The sequence below is a fragment of the Hyaena hyaena genome, unplaced genomic scaffold (genome assembly GCF_003009895.1).
Source record: "Hyaena hyaena isolate Hyena2069 unplaced genomic scaffold, ASM300989v1 scaffold_27, whole genome shotgun sequence".
In the NCBI taxonomy this organism is placed as follows: Eukaryota; Metazoa; Chordata; class Mammalia; order Carnivora; family Hyaenidae; genus Hyaena; species Hyaena hyaena.
This window is the reverse complement of record NW_024080659.1, coordinates 1,488,004-1,504,161: the sequence shown is the minus strand read 5'-3', so window position 1 is coordinate 1,504,161 and position 16,158 is coordinate 1,488,004. Positions and strand designations below refer to the sequence as shown.

Sequence of the window (16,158 nt, the reverse complement as noted above, 5' to 3'; positions counted from 1 at the left end):
CCGCCCTGCCCCTCCCCCCGCCCACTGCCCCATTCAGCCCCTGCTTTGGCTCCTCCTTGGCCAGGTACCTCTTTGCGCAAGAAGATCCGCCATGGGGCGTCCTGGTAGCCGTAGTAGTTGGGGTTGACTAGGCGGTGCAGCCGCGTCTGCACAGCTTCCTCGGGGGGCTCCAGTGACCGTGAAGGTGCCACTAGGGAGCACAGTAAGTGGGACAGGCATGACCGAGAGAGGCAGCGCTGATGAGGAATGGGACTAGGGGGAGTCTTCTTGTCGGGGAAGCAGTGGGGGCTGAGTGCTCCCCCTCACCCCAGGCTGTAGACCCCTCAATCCTGAGGGCACACGCGTACAATCATACTACTCGACCCTGGCTCAGCCCTTCATTTGACACACATATAGAACACCCCGGTGTATGCAGCAGGTCTGTGCTAAAGGCTGGGGGTGCCACGGTGAACATTATAGACAAAGAGCCTGTCTTGTGTTTAAAGTCTCGTGATAGGTATAGGTAGAACAGACAATTAAGAAACAACAAAGCTCTCGGGGTGCCTGGGTGGCTTAGTCGGTTAAGCGTCCGACTTTCGCTTAGGTCATGATCTCGCAGTTTGTGGGTTCGAGCCCCGCGTCGGGCTCTGTGCTGACTGCCAGCTCAGAGCCCGGAGCCTGTTTTGGTCTGTGACTCCCTCTCTCTCTGACCCTTCCCTGCTCACACTGTCTCTCTCTCTCCTAGAAATAAATAAAACATTAAAAAAAAAAAAAAAAAGAAACAACAAAGCTCTCAATTCTAAGAGCTGGGATGGAAATAAATCTGAGCTAGTTAGGAAAGAGGCTAGGGGTGGGTCTGTGAGGGTCCTTTGGTCTCGGTGGATGTGGCATACCTCTCTGAGAAGACACGGAGCGAGACCTGAATGATGAGAAGGCGTGAGGAAGAGCATTCTAAGCAGAGCAAGTGCAAAGGCCCTGAGGTAGGAGTGGGCTTGCTATGTTCCAGGAACTGTGTGTGCAAAGGGGACAGTGGGAGGGGATGAGGTTGGGAAGGTGAAGAGATCATGTAGGGTCTCATAGGCCATAGTGAGGAGTCTGGAATTCATCCTAAGAGTCATGGGAGAATTTCTGGCAGGGACTTGATGTGAGCTGATTTCTATCTATTAAGACTCACTGTAGTTAGCATAAGGCAGAGAATATAAAGATGAGAGTTCCCATGGCAATGCTAGGAGAGCTGATTTATATCTTTGATCTGACACTTTTGAACTGTGTGATCATGGCCAAGTGACTAACCTCTCTGTGTCTGTTTCCCATCTGTAACATATACACAAAAATTGTACTTCCCTGTAGAATGTTAGTGAGGATTTAGTGAGGCCAGAGTGAGCCTGGCCTGAAATCAGTGTTATTTAAGTGCTGACGCACTTACACAACTGTCCACATGGCGCTTGCATGTGGCCGAGGGGACACAGACAGAGCGTGCCCCTGTCATGGAGCCCAGGACTCACCTGTGCTCACACAGGTGTACTCAGACACTCGGACAGCAGCCCTCATGCCCCTCCTCCCCTCCTGGCCCCTCACCTGGAGTGGGTCCCATGGGTGGCCGTGGCGTGCTGGTCACTGGCTTCACCAAGGCCACGGCCTCTCCGGGTACCTGTCCCACCACAAAGAGAGTGCTCATGGGGTCACAGGTCTTAGCTTACAGGGACAGCTGGCTCCCGGGGTTCTCCCAGGCCCCGCTCTGTCTTTTGCTCTGCTTGGGCCCAGCCAGGAGCCGCCCCTCACCTGGCTGCCAGAGGCTGCCGCTGGGAGGCTCATCTGCTCCTGGAGTATCATCAGGGCCTCCTCGTGGGGGTCTGGCCGCTTCACGAACACCTTTCCGCCATCCTTCCTGGTGGATCGCACACAGGTTGCTTCTTCCCAGCCACATATTCCTATGATAGGGAACTCCTTCCTCCACCCTCCCCCCACCCCCATCACTACACATGAGAACCCAGAGAGAGTCAGAGACTGGCCTGAGGTCACACAGCATGGCTAGAGAGCAGCAGTCTGGGCCTTCCCCTCTGCTCCGAGGGCTCATCTGGACCATGGGCATAAACAAACTCGCTCCCTAAAGGTTGCTGCTAACCCGGTAGATGGCCACACTGCTGGTGGGTGCTCAGGCACCATGAGGAGGCCACTCGTCCAGAGGGCTGGAGGGCGGGATGGGGGCAGAGCTGACCTGAGGGGCTCGGGCCGGCCTCCCCGGGGCAGATGCTGGTACTGCCTCACGATGTTCTTGATCTGCTGTGTGGGCTGGGGGAAGTGCTCCGAGTTGAGCGTCGAATACCGGACCAGCTCCGGGCATGGCGAAGCTGTGAGCCAGGGGTGGGAATGGGGTAAGGCCACAGGGAGCACACCACACCCCCAGTCCTGTCCCAGGAAGCCCCCATGCTGGGAGAGGACACTCACAGGTTTCTGGACAAGCCCGGTCCTGAGCTAGAATGGGGGCAGCCACGGGCTTGGTGGGGGCTCTTGGGGCCTTGGCCAGAGGGGCCGGGGCCAAGGGCTTTGGAATGGAGCGCAGGAGCACAGGCTTGGCTGGGGGTCCAGTGCCTACACACTTCGGCCGCGCCTCTGGCGCTAGGGGCTTCTGCACAGAACAGGGAAGAAGGTGCACATCCTGGGACACATCAGCCTGTTCTCAGGGACCCCGTGCTTGCCCAGAATGGGCTGTGGGGCTTCCACTTCAGAGAGGCACCATGATGTCCTGGAGCAGCACAGCGCTCACCTGGGCAGGCCAGGCTCACCTCTGGGAGCAAAGGCCTTGGGGTGGGGCTCAGGGGCTGCTGCTGGAGCGCCATGGCCTGCAGGGTCATCTCCCGGGCCTGGGAAGAGGCGGTGGTGGTGACCCGGTGGGCCCGTGCTCAGGCCCCCTCCCCACCCCCGCAGCCCACCGGCACTCACCAGGAGCATGGCCTGCTTGTGGATGAAAGCTTGCTGCAGAGCGAGCGTGGAGGCATCCAGGCCTGGGACTGGCAGAGCCAAGTCAGGGGGCGTGGATCCCAAGGGGAGACAGAAGGAGAGAAGCAGGCATTCCTCATCTAACCCCCACCCTGCGTTGATTCGCCCCCACCATGCCCATGGCTGCCTCCATTCTAGTCCGTGAAGGAGCCCCGAGAACCAGCAGGCCCCCCACCCCCTGCCCTTTGCCCAATGCTGGAACCGCCCTGGGGGGAGGCACTGACTTGGCTTTGGCTTTGGCTTTGGCTCTGGGGGCCTCCTGGGGGGGTCTTCAGTGCTGCTGCCGCCACTTTCACCAGGCCGGCCTCCCCCTTTCATGCGGTAGGCAATGGCTGTTGGCTTCTCCAGGTCCTGGGGATGGCAGGTGGCTCAAGTGTCTGCCTCAATGCCACACTCCCGAGGTTCCAAGGCAACGGACACCTGACACCGGCCACCTCCTCTGTCCCGGGGGCCTCGGGGCAGGCTAGTGTCTGCTGCATGCCCAGCTTCCGCCCATGCGGCACCCCAGGCAGTACCCCCACAGCCCTGCAAACCCCCAACCCATCCTGTCCTCCACAGAAGAGTAAAGAGGTTCACAGAGGAGCCGTGTCCTGCTCAGCGCCACACACCATGCCACAGAGGGGCTCCTGGGAGTTCCCAGAATGAGCAAGGGGGCCTGAGGGGGCTGGCTCTCACCAGAGGAGGGGGCTGGACCTTCAGCCGTGGGTCCTTCTGGGGTCCCAGCCAGGACCCTCTCTAGCCAGGAGGACACCCCCCTTTGTCTGGGCCCCCGGCAGAAACCCAGACGAGACAAAGCACTCCCCAGCCCTGGCTGGGAGAGGCCCCTGCGTCACCCTGTGGGTGTATGACTTGGCGTGTACATGCGGTCCCAGCCGTGTGCCCACATCCCACCCCCAGCCTACCGCGTCCCCGTAGGACAGCACGGGGTTGAAGAGGCTGTCCAGGTAGCAGTCCAGTCCCTTGTGGGGCACAGAGGGCTCTCCAAGGCTGTCTGAGTCTGGCGCGTGAGGGAGATACAAAAGTCAAGTACTTTTTTCCTGCTGACTGCCCCCTACAGCCCCCAGGGTCCCTCCCCACCAGAGACAATGGCCACTGCTGGTTGACCTTGCTGGGTCGCTGTCCCTCTCTGGGCCCCAGTCTCCCCATTTGTACCGTCCTCATTGCGGCTGCAGTACCCATCGGAGTCAGGCACTCTGGGCACGTGCCCCTGGGGCTGGGGGCTGGTGGGAGTGTCCGAGTCTGAGTCCCAGCTGTTCCCAAACACCCTGTAGGGGAGGGGGACAGGCAGCAGCTGACCCCCGGCGAGATCACGGACCTCTGGCGAGATCATGGGTCTCCCAGAATCATCGCCCCCCACCACCACCGCCTTCTCCTCTGGGCCCTGGAAATGGGTGAGTTTCTCCCATTAAAGGCAGGGGTGCCTGGCTGGCTCAGGCAGTAGAGCATCTGACTCTTGAGCTTGGGGCTGTGAATTTGAGCCCCACACTGGGTGTAGAGGTGACTTGAAGCCTAGGTTTAGAGCTCAGCTCCTAGCCAGCAGCTGCGAGGGGAGCACTGCGCTGGGGGAGGCCATCTGGGAGCCACCTACGCTCTGGGGCCGCCCCTGCCGGCCACGGGCCCTTCTGCACCCACGATGAAGTAAGACTTCTGCCTCGGGAAGTCCCTGAGCAGCTCTAGGTCCGACACCAGGTCCAGCACGTAGTCGTGGCCTGCCAGCTCTGCCCACTGGACCCCATTCTTCATGGCCACTGTCCAGCCACGCCAGCCATCCGCCAGCCCCCTGGTGACAGCACATGGTGACAGCACATGGAGGAACAGAAATGAGGGATGGAGCCATCATCCTACCTAGGGAAACCCTGGGACATCAGCCAGACCCAAGCATGCCCAGAGCGACCCTACAGGGGATCTGGTCTCCTGCCCCTCGCCCTCCCTCCTTCCCAGGCACACAAGCGTGTGCTGGGTGGGGCGTTCCAGGAGCCGACCTGTGCCTCAGAATGTCTCCAGCCACCTCTTCGCCCGTACTCCAGGAGTGCACCGGGCAGGAGAACTGGTCACCTGGGAGAGCAGCAGGTGCAGGGCTCAGCCGGGACGTGTCTGCGGTCCAGGCCTGCTGCCCCCCTGCCTGCACCCTGCTCCTCGGCCTCCCCACTCTTGTCCTGGACCCTGGATCCACTTCCTTGACGCCCAGCTCCCTGCGCCCACTCTAGGTCCAGCCCCCACACCCACATGCTGACCCTGACCTCTTTCCAGAGCCACATCCAGAGGGCCCCTCCCCAGCTCCAGAACATCCCATGGCTTCTACTGGGGCCCATGGACCCCAGCCGCCCTCTGTGCAGGACAGAGGGAGGAGGGAAGGCAGCATAAGGTGTGGAGAGGCCAGCTCACCGTTGAAGCAGCCCACGTGCAGCGCCATGCTGGCCTTCTCCTGGGTTGCTATCCACTCGAGCTGGGTCGGGGGGAAGGTGCGGGCAGCCCCAGGCCCCTGCTGTTGGGCCTGGCCCATGGCCTGCATGAGGCGGTGTTGACACACAGCCTGGAAGCCATTCCGCCCGTAATCAGACACAAACCTGATGGGTAAGAGTCGGAGCTAGGATGAAGAGGGACCCGTGGCTAGCCCAGGACAGACGGGGATTCTAAGTCTAGGCTGAGGGGGCCCAGGCTAGTCCAGAGCTCCCCTAAGATGAAGCTGAGAAGGCCCAAGCTCTGAGGCTAGATCAGAAGGGTCCCAGGTTCAGAACTCTAGGATGATACCGAAGGGGTCCCAGGACAGCCCTGAGGTCCAGGACTAGGCTGAAAAGACCTTAGGTTAGTCCAAGACTTCTGGGCCTAGACTAATAGAGACCTCAGGCTACCCCAGAGTTCCAGGACGAGGCTGAAAGGACTAAGCAGGTTAACCGCAAGTATCTTAAGCGAGTCCTGAGGTCCAAGGATAAGCCAAAGAGGTTCCAAGAAGGACCACCAAAGTTTGTTGGAGCAAAATGTCATCGACAGGCTGGGGACTACAGCAGGGTGTGGGCAAGAACGTGGACTCTGGAAGACTCTCTGCCCTCTATTCCTTTACCAAGCATCGCTGTGTGGTCATCCGCCCTCTCTGAGCCTGCCTCCAAGCCCCCAACAATACAGGAGATGGCCGTGAGGGTTCAGCTTGGGCCAGGACCAGCAAGCCGGATCCCTCCACATGCCTGGGTTCCTGTCCCCCTTCCTGCTGCTGCTGGGCCTGGCCAGGAGCAGCAGGGGAGTGGGCCCAGAGTGGCCAAAAGAAGGAACCTAGAGCTGTGCCCACAGGAAGCCACACACAGGAAGGCAGTGGTCCCAACCTGCTAACAAGATTGACCCAGTGAGCTGCACACCTACTGCACACAGCCCGGGTGAAGCTCTGTATGCTCTGAGACTCTCACCCTGTCAGGTGGGTCCTGTTACCATTCCTAATTTACAGGCGAGGAAAGAGACTCAGAGAAAGGCAGCGACTTGCCCCAGGTCACACAGCAAACAGGTATCAGAGCTAGGATTTACACCCAGGGCCTGCCTGAGCTCTTTCTCTTGCAAATCATCCTTCTCACCCAGCGGGGTGATATCATCACCACTGTTATCATCATCATTATCAGTATCATCGGGATGCTGACAACAGCTGCGCTCACATAGCAATCACAACATTTTACAGGTGCAGCTGGGATTTGAACCCAGACCATCTCGAGTCCAGACATGCTCTACTCCCGTGACATGAGATCAGTGCCTTCGTCCCAAATTCCCCACACCCCGGTCTTGCCTCCCTCTAGGCTCTGCAAATCCTCTATCTACTCTCCATAGTGAAGCCCTGCCCTTGTGACTTGCTCTGAGCCTAAGAGAGAAAGAGAACATTCCTGACCAGCCCCTACGCCTGAGCTTCCAAGCACAGAGACCTCACTCCCTGCCTGACCTTTAACAGTCCAGCCCGGGGCCTCACGCCACCATCACGGTCCCCATGCCCCGGCCCAGCCCGGTTCCACTCACTTGAGCAAGTACTTGTTGAGGCGCGTGGAAGGAGCAAAGCCACTGAGGCAGGTGGCCAGTAAGAGCCAGCCGCGCTCGGCGTTGTGGGCACTGGGGTTGTGCCACACCTGGTTGGCCAGCTGCGCCAAGATCTCATCCCGAAGTTCGGGCACCGCCAGACCCTTCTGCACGATGTAGTTCCCAAAGACGTTTTCCTGGGCGCCATACAGGTGGGGGTCGCCCATGAAGCGCAGGATCTGGGCCGCAAACAGACTCCCCTGGGTCTCTTGGGAGGCTGTTCATGCCAGGGCCCCACCCCCAACATGCACCCCTCCCACGTGCCTCCCATGTGTCCCAGGAGAGCCCCCAGTGTTACTGTATAATTGCCTTATCCTATGCCGAACCACCTGGTGGTCTGTCCCAACTACGAGGAAAGTCAGGATCCAAAGCACACAGTGCCCTTCTCTCCTGAGCATGATTCTCCCGCTACAGCTGCCCTTACCGCCTCAGCCCTCCTGCATCCCTGGCCTCCAGCCAGCCCCTCACCCCCTACTCCATCCAGGGTCCAGAGAGTACTTTCTAACATTCATATCTGACCACACCCCTCCCACGGAAGCACCTTCCTTGACGCCCTAGGGCCCCTGGAATGACATCCAAGTTCCGGATCTGTCAGCCAAGACCTCCTGACCCCTTCTCGCCTCTGCTCTTCTCACTCTCATCCCCTGATGTGTTCTGACTGCACAACTTCCTCTTCTCTCTGTGCCTTCTCCACTTGTCCTGGCTGGCGGATTCTGACCCCTTCCACTCGAGCTCACATGCCCCCTCTTTGATTCCATCCAGAACTGGATTGGGGGCCCAGTCTGGACTCCCCAGCCGCCATGCCCGATCTCTGTCCATGTTCTTAGTCACGGGGCAGGTCCGCTCTACCTCTCTGCTCTACCTTCCCCCTCAGACTAGGAGGTCCTCGAGGAGAGGACCTGGATCTATTCTTGGTGTTCCTGGAAAGCTCCACAAAGGCTCTGGGGCTGCCTCTTTGCCCTCTTTGCCTGGAAGAGGGCTGGGAGAAGAAAGACTCCCAATCCTCAAAGCCTAGCCCAGAGCAGAAACCCGATTCCATGCCCCGCCCCACCCCCACCCCCACCCCAGAAGTCTTTCCTCCAAAGAAGAGGACTAGGCTTAAGGGCTTGGGCTAGTGGAGCACCCAGGGGGCAAGACAAGGGGTCTCAGGGCCGGGGAATTCAGAGGTGGCCCGGGCAGACCGTACCAGCTTGAAGATGCTCACGGCTTCTGCATGGCACTCTCCAGGCAACCGCATGAGGGGTGACTTCAGGGGCACGGTCAGCATCCCGAAGGCAGGTTCCTGGGGGCACAGGGCAGGGGCGTGGGGACAGACCTGGGACTCACGGGCACATCTGGATCTGCCGCCCTGCACCAGGTGGGGGCACAGGGGCCTGTGAGGTAAGGGCTCCTTTCCCCAGTGTGTGGATGGGGAAACTGAGGCTTGGAGAGGGGCAGACGCTGGCCCTCAGCAAGCTGGTGGGGGAGACTCTCTGCTCCCCTGGCTCTCCCCCTTCCTGGAGAGCCAGACATGAGAGCAGGAATGACCCTGCCCTACTGGTTGTTAAATTTCTGAAATATTTCCAACTCGTTGGCAAACAGCTACTTCCTAAGCCCTCGGGGGCTTTCTGCTTCTGTCCAGCCCTCCCCCGGGAGCCCCCAGACTCCTCAGGATCCAGCAACTCAAGGGCTCGTTACCTGATGCCACAGGTCACGGCCAGGAGCCTGCCCCCGGCTGAGAACAGTGTCAATTGTAATTAGTTAGTGCCCACTGGCCAGGGCCACGTGGGGCTATGCCAGCCTTTACCTTAAAGTGGCATCGGACAAACTTGGCCATGGGGTAGTTGTTGATATCCAGGGGCAGTGTGACACGGAGCTCAGCCTGGAGCCGGGGAGTCCGCACGGGGGCCACCCGGGGCACCCGGGCCGGCCTGAGGCCTGTGGAGAGAGGAGGGCATGAGGTGCCAGGCCCCTGCGCCCGCCCACGCCCACCCCGCCACACCGTCCAGCACTGACGCACCTGCCACTGCTTGTAAGAGTCCTGCCAACTCAGCAGGTACCTCCAGGTGCCCCACAGCCACCACCACCCGCTTGCTCAGCTCCTGGAGGGACGGCGCATGGTGAGGGCCAGGCCTGCGACAGCTCCACCTGCAAGCCTCCCTTCTTGTCCTGGCTGCCGCCCGGCCCCCAGCCCCCACACCCACCTCCTGCTCCCGAAGCCGCGCCTCCTCCGCCCGGAGCCTCTGCTCTGCCCTCAGCTGCGGGAGAGCAGATGGTCAAGGCCGGGAATGGTGGGCAGAGGCGAGGGCAGGCCTCGGGCCCGGGGGCAACCCCGGCCAGCCCGCACCAGGCGGCAGGCGAGAGAGGCAAAGGGGACATCTGCCCCGCCTTGCAGGTGGCAGAGGGAAGGCAAAGGTGTGGCCGGAGAGATAGCAAGGGAGGGGAGGAGAAAGAGGGAAGGGGCAGAGGCAGCAATACTTTGGGGAAAGGGAAAGACCCCCAGGGGGATTTCTGGGAAGAAGCCGAGAGATGTGTGATGGAATCTTCTCTGTGCTCCACAAAACCTTCAGTAGAAGCCAGGCAGTTCTTCGGGGCTTTGGGGATTGCATTTATCTTTCTGGTGGTTGGTTTAGATCACCAGAAGCCAGGACCGGCATTAAGGTAAGAGCAGCACCATACCCAGTGCTGGTCAGGTCAAAAATTCCATCATACCTCACCGCTGAAGGCCCCACGGTGAACCCAGCACAGGCCAAATCCTTCTGGGGCAACAGCTCACAGAACCCCCTCCAAGACCCCAGGGGGTTAGTGGGTAAAGTGAGGATAGAGAAGGCCAAGGTCACAGCTAGTGAGTGGCAGAGTGGGGATTCGAACCCAAGACTGTCTGAGGCCAACAGTCTCCTCCTGTTGGTGCTAAGTGCCTCCTCCCTCTCCCTGCCACCTGGCTCCTGGGAGAAGGGTGGGGGTGGGCCTGTACCTTGAGGTAATGCCGGTGGTTCATGTACGTGTGTACCAGGGACCGGAACTTCACCAGACTCCTCCTCATCTGCTGGTACCGCTGCCTGGGGGGAGGTGGGGGGGAAGAAAGAAGTGTCTGGTGGGGAGGACGGAGGGGCAGGGGTTGGGACCACAAGGTGAGCAAGGTGCGGAGACGCCCACGCCAGCCTGGCCTGGGTATCACTGCCCATGTTCAGTATGGCAGCCCCGTGCTACAAAGGGACGCTGGAGTTCAGATAGGGGCAGGGACTTGGCCGAGGTCACAAAGCACATTAAGTGGCGGGGCCTGGATGAAACTGCCTGCAGCAGGTACATCCTACTAAGGCTCTGAAGATGTGGGCTGGGGCCCCTCTTGGCGGGAAGGATTCCCGCCCACCGATCGCAAGGGCCAGCAGGCAGGAGGAGGGACATCCAAAAGCAGAGATGCTGAGAATCCCAGCATCCTTCCTGCAGAGGCTCCGCCTCTCAGCTCACACACCACCAGGCCAGGGAGCTTATTTCCCAAGCCTTGCCTGGCTGTAGGCCTCCGGGCCGTCCTGCCCTATCTGGGCTATACCTGGCCAGGTAGCCACGGGCCCGGCTTTGCAACAGGATGATCTTGCGGCGTAGGGAGCGGAAACGCCTCCGGATGAAGAAGCCGCGGAGGCAGCGCTGAAGAGTGACGGCGGCCAGGTTCAGGACGTGCTCGCGCATGCTCTCCAGCAGCTGGTGCAGGTGTTCCTTAAGGAACAGCTGAGGAGAGGAGGCAGGCATGAGGTCCGTAAGGGCCAGCCCAGCAGAACGGGGCTCCCCCCTCCAGGAGGCAGTGGAGACGGACTAGACAGGGCAGCCTCTTGGAGCTGGGCAGGACGGGCTGAGTTTGGAGAGGCAGAACAAAGAGCGACGGCGAATTAGGCAGTGGGAGCCGCCTGAGCAAAGGGCCAGAGAGGATGAGCATCCCATCGGCCCAAGTCAACTGCGTGGCCTCTGGGCCAGTGATCTTTGGTCTGGGCGTTTCTGATTCCAGAGGCTCCAGTTCTAAAGCCCCTGAACTTGCGGCTTCCGGGGGCTGCGGACTCACCTTGCTGACACCCACGCGGTACATGTTCGGCGTGACTGTGCACAGGCGGCTCAGCACCGACACACACATGTCCCCACTGGCTGGCAGGTTGTGTTTGATGGCCACTAGACAGCGGTACCTGCAGGGGCCCAAACTCAGCCTTCTAATCAGAAAAGGACTTCATCCTCAGACTCCACTGACGGTCAGAAAATTCTAACAGTTTCAGCTGAATAAGATGCTTTACTGCCATCTGCTGGAAACTTGTCATAATAACGTAGACTCGCTCCTTTGGAATCCCCACACGGAACAACAAAAGCATGAAAAAAAGGCAAAACAAGAAGTGTATCTGCCACGTGATGGCTAGCATGTAATAATCTTGTGTGGCACACAACCTGAGCAACTGTGCATGGCAAGCTCTGTCCTGCCTGGGTTCTGTATTCTGGGGGCCATGGGGCAGCTGGGTAAGGACCTGGGCAGCTCAGGAACCACGCTGGCTGAGGTACCTGTCGATGAACACCTGGAAGGGCAGGCGCACTGGGAAGCCCTCCTTGCGGATCCGCACGGTCTCCAGCACCCCAGAATACCGTAGCTGTGCCATTACCACATCTGGCTCAAAGAGGCCTGGCTCCTGTAAGGAAAGCCCAGAGAAGGAGTCGGCACACTGGCCCACCCAGGTGTACATGGCACTATCAATGACAAACAGCCCCCACAGTGGGTTGGGCAGATGGAGATGCAGAGACACACAGCCACTTGCCCAAGGTCACACAGCAAAGGGAAGACGAGTTGGCTCTCCCAGGGAAGGGAGCTCAGCCATCACATACCTTCTTGTGGTTGGGCTTCAGGCAACGTACGAACAAGGGGTTACACCTGGACAGAGGCGGGAGGAAGGTAGTATGAGGTCCCAGAGAAGGGAGGTGCTTAACCTGGAGGGTCACAGCGTGGCTCAGAGGCGAGGCCAGATGCTCACCGGGTGCCCACCCACCCGCCATGCTCACCTCTCCATCTTTTCCACCAGATCCAAGAGTGACTGTTGGAACTTAGCGGCCACTGTGTGTGCCTTATAGAGCCGGGTGACAGAGCTGCTCTTGCCCAGGCGCTGAGGGGCAGCCTGTGGCGTGTGGCTGGAGAAGAGGTGTGCCACCACCTGAGCAGGGGCCGAGCGGCAGGCGGGCACAGTGGCCAAGGCACCGAGACACAGGGAAATGGGGAGGGTGGGGGGGGGCGAGAGACAGAAAGCAGGAAACAGAGGTGGAGGGGGGATGGCACAAGGAGTTAAGCACAAAAGGAGCCAAATCTCCAAACCTCAGAGGGATCAGAGCACGAACCCGCTGGGCCCTGCTCTCTCTACAAGGCTGTGTCCTCCCAGACCACACAGCTCTGAGTCAGGGTGATCTGCACCTTGCGAGGGGCCTATCCCATGACTGGGCTGTTTTTCTTCAGTCTGGGGCACACACAGACACTGACTGTGCACCCAAGGTGGCCTGTTACACACATGGTCATGAACTCTGGCAATGACCTCAGAAGGCACCCATTAGACAGAGGAGAAGGTGGAGTCCAGAGAGTGGGGTGGCTGAGAACAACGGGCCATTTGGGAGAGCCGCTCAGTGAGGGCATAAGGCAGGGCACAGCGTGGGGTGGGCAGGGCCAGGACGGGCCAGAGGACAGACAGGGCCATCCAGGGGGCCCGGCTGGGGGCACACACCTTGAGGGTCAGGACCGGGAGTGGGAGAAAATACAGAGCAAGGCCAGACTCTGGGTTAGGGTTGGGATCAGAGTCAGAGCCTGGCCGGGGCCGGGACGGGTCAGAGGCAAGAGCAGCGCTAGGGGATTTCCCCATTTCCCAGACGAAGACGGGGGCCTGACGGGGGCCGGGAGCTCTGGGGCGGGGCCAGATTGGCAGGAGGCGAGGCTTGCTCACCCGCGTCCGGCTCCGCACAAAGAGATCCAGCACGTCCTGACGCACCTGGTCATGGTTCTTGTCCAGGAACTTGTGCACCTGCAAAGGGGGAATGACGGGGCAGCTTGGGCTGGACCCGGCGGTAGGTGGGGGGACAGCCGAGCCCCGTGTGCGTCAGCCTGTCTGCTCCCCTCCTCCTCCTCCCTTCCTCCCTCCAGCGGGTCAGGGGGACCCTGGCCCTGCCCCTCCAGGCCTCGATCTCCCTATCTGTCCTAGGAGGTGCTGGACTCTTCCCCCTGCTAGGGTCCCCTCTCCTTCTGCCCGCACCACCCTTCCCATCCTCCGGGGAGGGGAGCCCTAGCCAAAGCTTCACATGACCAGTGTGGGTCTTGGCCCCTCCCCGACAGAGGACACTGTCCTGTGTCTGTCCTACAGATGAGGAAAACGAGGCCCAAGTGGGGACAAAAGCTGGAATGCGTCTGAGATAACAGAGCAACCACATCACTACTGATAACAGTTACTCTGTCTCACCCACCCCCGCCCCAGGCTTCTCACTCACCAAGTGAGATGGGCACTATCGTTATCCCCATCTTTCAGGTAAGCAAATGGACTCAGAGAGGTAAAGCAATTTGCCCAGGGTCACACAGCTGAGGATCAGCAGGGCCAGAACCAGAACCAGGGGGGAGGGTTCGCAGCCCATGTCCCGCTTCCTGCTTCCGTCTCCAAGTGCGGGCAGCTGTGGCCCTGGGGGCCGTCCGGGCGGTCTCGGGTCTCACCTGATAGGTGACTTTGCCTGCGTAGTGCTTGATGGTGAACTCAGGCAGCGGCATCTTGGGTTTGGAGTAGAGGGGGTTGGCGCCGTGGTGGTAATGGCACTTCTGCAGAAACGTGTGGTCTGTGGCCTAGGGGCAGGCGGGGGCCAGCAGGTGGGCAGGGGGCCTGGGCACCCTGCTCCTGGGCTCTTGACAAGTTCTCCAGACCTGACTGGTCCCCAGCGAGCACTGGGGAGGAGCAAGTCACAGCTTCCTCTGGCCTAAGTGGACACCCCTCCCCAACAGGAGTGTCCCATTAGCTCCCAGCTGCCTCACCTTCCAGCCCAGCCTTCTTTGTACTCTTTAGGCCCACTGTCCAGAGCGCCCACCCTACCCTCGTGTCTTCCAATCAGAGTTTGAGACCCAACCTCCAGGTCACCTCCTCCAGGAAGGCTTCTATGACTTCCCAGGCTGGTACCCTCCTCTGGACACCCGCAGCCCCCATCCAGCCTCAGTCACCCCCAGGTTGTGAATGGCAGGCTGGGCGTCCTGATCTCCTGTCTCCAGGCCAGAGCACAGAAGAATGCAGGACTCGGGCCTGATGAGGCCACAAGGCCCAGAGATGTCAGCGACCTGATCAGGCTCACACAGAGCCCGCGGCTCACCTGGGGAAAGCAGCACTGGTCATCGAGGATGCGCAGGATGCCATAGGGCTTCAGTGAGATGAGATTGATGCACGGCTGGTTGTCAGCAAAGGTGATCTCCCGCCAGTCGATCTGCTCCCGGATGTACTCCTCCTGCGGCCATCAGGGGCTCAGCCTCCCAGCCCTGCCCAGGTCCCTTCCACCCACCTCCCAGGCGGGATCCACCTGAAGGGGCCTGACCAGGGGCACCTCTGCTTGCACAGGGAGCTCCCGCCCTCGGAGGGCAGCAAGAACCATCTCGAGCCCTGCTCCTTCCTCCGCCCGGGCCAGCCCCGTACAGGGTCAGGACGATCCCCCCGTACAGGGTCAGGACGATCCCCAAGAAGGCTCTTCTCCGGGCTTAGCGCCAAGCGTCTTCCCCTCCAGAGCACAGGCCTTCACGTGTGCTGGCCCTCGGCTTAGAATGCCTTTCCCTCCATTCCATCTGACACCCCCCCTTTGCCCCTAAAGGACCAGCCTACCCTGTCGGGGCTCCGTGGGGGCCCCGCTGGCCAGCCAGGAGGGGACAGGAGTGCTAAGCGATGCCCTGCCCACCTGCTCTTCCTGGAAGATGATCTTGTTGAACAGGTACTGAAGGTTCTCGTTTGCATAGTTGATGCACAGCTGCTCGAAGCTGTTGAAGCTCAGGTCCTGCCAGGTGGGTGGTTAGGCTAGGCCTGCTCCCTCCTTGGCCCGGGGCCCACATGTCCCCCTCACCAGGGTCCCACTCACCCCTCCCCTCCACCGGCCAGTGGCCCAGTGCCCTCCCTGCCTTCTGTGGCCTCTCAGGGAGTGCTTGCGAGTGAATGAAGGAGATGGCAGGAGATTTTGGGGATAGACGATGGTGTGGGCTATGGGCAGAGATGTGAGAGACATGAGGCTTTGTGTCCCCTGTCCCTCACCCACCCGTGCAGTCCTACCTCAAAGCCATAGATATCCAGGATGGCGATGGACAGCGTGTCGTGCCGTGGGGACACCAGTGCGTTGACCCGGGCAATGAGCCAGCCGAAGAGCAGTGCATACAGCACCTTGGCGATGGCATCTCTGGGGCAGAGATGGTGTGGGGCGGGTGGGTCTAGTGTGGGGGGTCAGGGATCTGGGGGCGCAGATGCGGGGAGCAGGGCCTCACCTGGCATCCACAGCACTCTCCACGGTCAGGGGGGTGAAGATCTTCTCTCGCATTGTCTCCTGGAGAGGGATGCGGCCCCTGAAGCACAGCAGGCTGGCCACCACCTCCAGGAAGCCCCCGGGGGATTGGAGGGGGTACATGGGAAAGGGAGCAGGAATGGTGATCTGACTGGTCTCAGGCACGCAGTTGGCCGGGGGGCAGAACAGGACACCCTCACCCCCCCTTCTGCCTGGCAGGGGCAGCGCTACTGGTCTAAGGGGGGGAGACACCGGTGCGAACAGACAGACACAGTGAGATCAGCCTTGGGAATGGACAAGGGGCCAGGGTTGTGGGAGACTGGGGGAGGTAATGACCCAGACAGGGGTCAGGGGTGGCCTCCTGGAGGGGGTGGGGGATGCCTGCATCAGGGTTGAAGGACAAGTAGGGTGGGAAAGGGAAGAGCGAGCCAGGCAGAGGGAGGAGCCCGTGCTGCCTCAGCGCGGGCAGGACGCTTGGTGGATCGGGCTGCGCAGGGACTCACGGTCACTTTGAAGGTGATGGCCTTCTGCAGGCCTTCGGGGGAGATCTGCAGCAGCTCCGCCACTGCCTGGATCTCCCGGGCACTCACCACTGAGGCCGTCTCCTGTGCATCTGTCTACGCAAAACCCCAACAGGACTGC

At 60.6% G+C, this 16,158-nt stretch overlaps 1 protein-coding gene across 1 annotated transcript in view; it reads right to left on the bottom strand.

Moving 5' to 3' along the window:
- Positions 1 to 16,158, bottom strand: part of MYO15A (myosin XVA) — a 49,161-nt gene that overhangs the window by 18,075 nt on the left and 14,928 nt on the right. The window contains exons 12-42 of the mRNA XM_039227269.1: positions 16,020 to 16,133; positions 15,500 to 15,558; positions 15,291 to 15,414; positions 14,926 to 15,021; positions 14,353 to 14,484; positions 13,712 to 13,837; positions 12,957 to 13,034; positions 12,034 to 12,182; positions 11,860 to 11,905; positions 11,542 to 11,666; positions 11,060 to 11,177; positions 10,556 to 10,731; positions 9,980 to 10,064; positions 9,210 to 9,263; positions 9,026 to 9,107; positions 8,813 to 8,943; positions 8,213 to 8,308; positions 6,970 to 7,205; positions 5,365 to 5,546; positions 4,962 to 5,034; positions 4,568 to 4,759; positions 4,084 to 4,244; positions 3,882 to 3,976; positions 3,204 to 3,330; positions 2,923 to 2,990; positions 2,766 to 2,843; positions 2,428 to 2,608; positions 2,198 to 2,330; positions 1,762 to 1,867; positions 1,558 to 1,630; positions 69 to 190 (exon numbers count right to left, since the gene is read on the bottom strand). Of these exons, the coding sequence (XP_039083200.1) occupies positions 69 to 190; positions 1,558 to 1,630; positions 1,762 to 1,867; positions 2,198 to 2,330; positions 2,428 to 2,608; positions 2,766 to 2,843; positions 2,923 to 2,990; positions 3,204 to 3,330; positions 3,882 to 3,976; positions 4,084 to 4,244; positions 4,568 to 4,759; positions 4,962 to 5,034; positions 5,365 to 5,546; positions 6,970 to 7,205; positions 8,213 to 8,308; positions 8,813 to 8,943; positions 9,026 to 9,107; positions 9,210 to 9,263; positions 9,980 to 10,064; positions 10,556 to 10,731; positions 11,060 to 11,177; positions 11,542 to 11,666; positions 11,860 to 11,905; positions 12,034 to 12,182; positions 12,957 to 13,034; positions 13,712 to 13,837; positions 14,353 to 14,484; positions 14,926 to 15,021; positions 15,291 to 15,414; positions 15,500 to 15,558; positions 16,020 to 16,133 (3,618 nt within the window). The remainder of the gene's footprint in view (positions 1 to 68; positions 191 to 1,557; positions 1,631 to 1,761; positions 1,868 to 2,197; positions 2,331 to 2,427; positions 2,609 to 2,765; positions 2,844 to 2,922; positions 2,991 to 3,203; positions 3,331 to 3,881; positions 3,977 to 4,083; positions 4,245 to 4,567; positions 4,760 to 4,961; positions 5,035 to 5,364; positions 5,547 to 6,969; positions 7,206 to 8,212; positions 8,309 to 8,812; positions 8,944 to 9,025; positions 9,108 to 9,209; positions 9,264 to 9,979; positions 10,065 to 10,555; positions 10,732 to 11,059; positions 11,178 to 11,541; positions 11,667 to 11,859; positions 11,906 to 12,033; positions 12,183 to 12,956; positions 13,035 to 13,711; positions 13,838 to 14,352; positions 14,485 to 14,925; positions 15,022 to 15,290; positions 15,415 to 15,499; positions 15,559 to 16,019; positions 16,134 to 16,158) is intronic.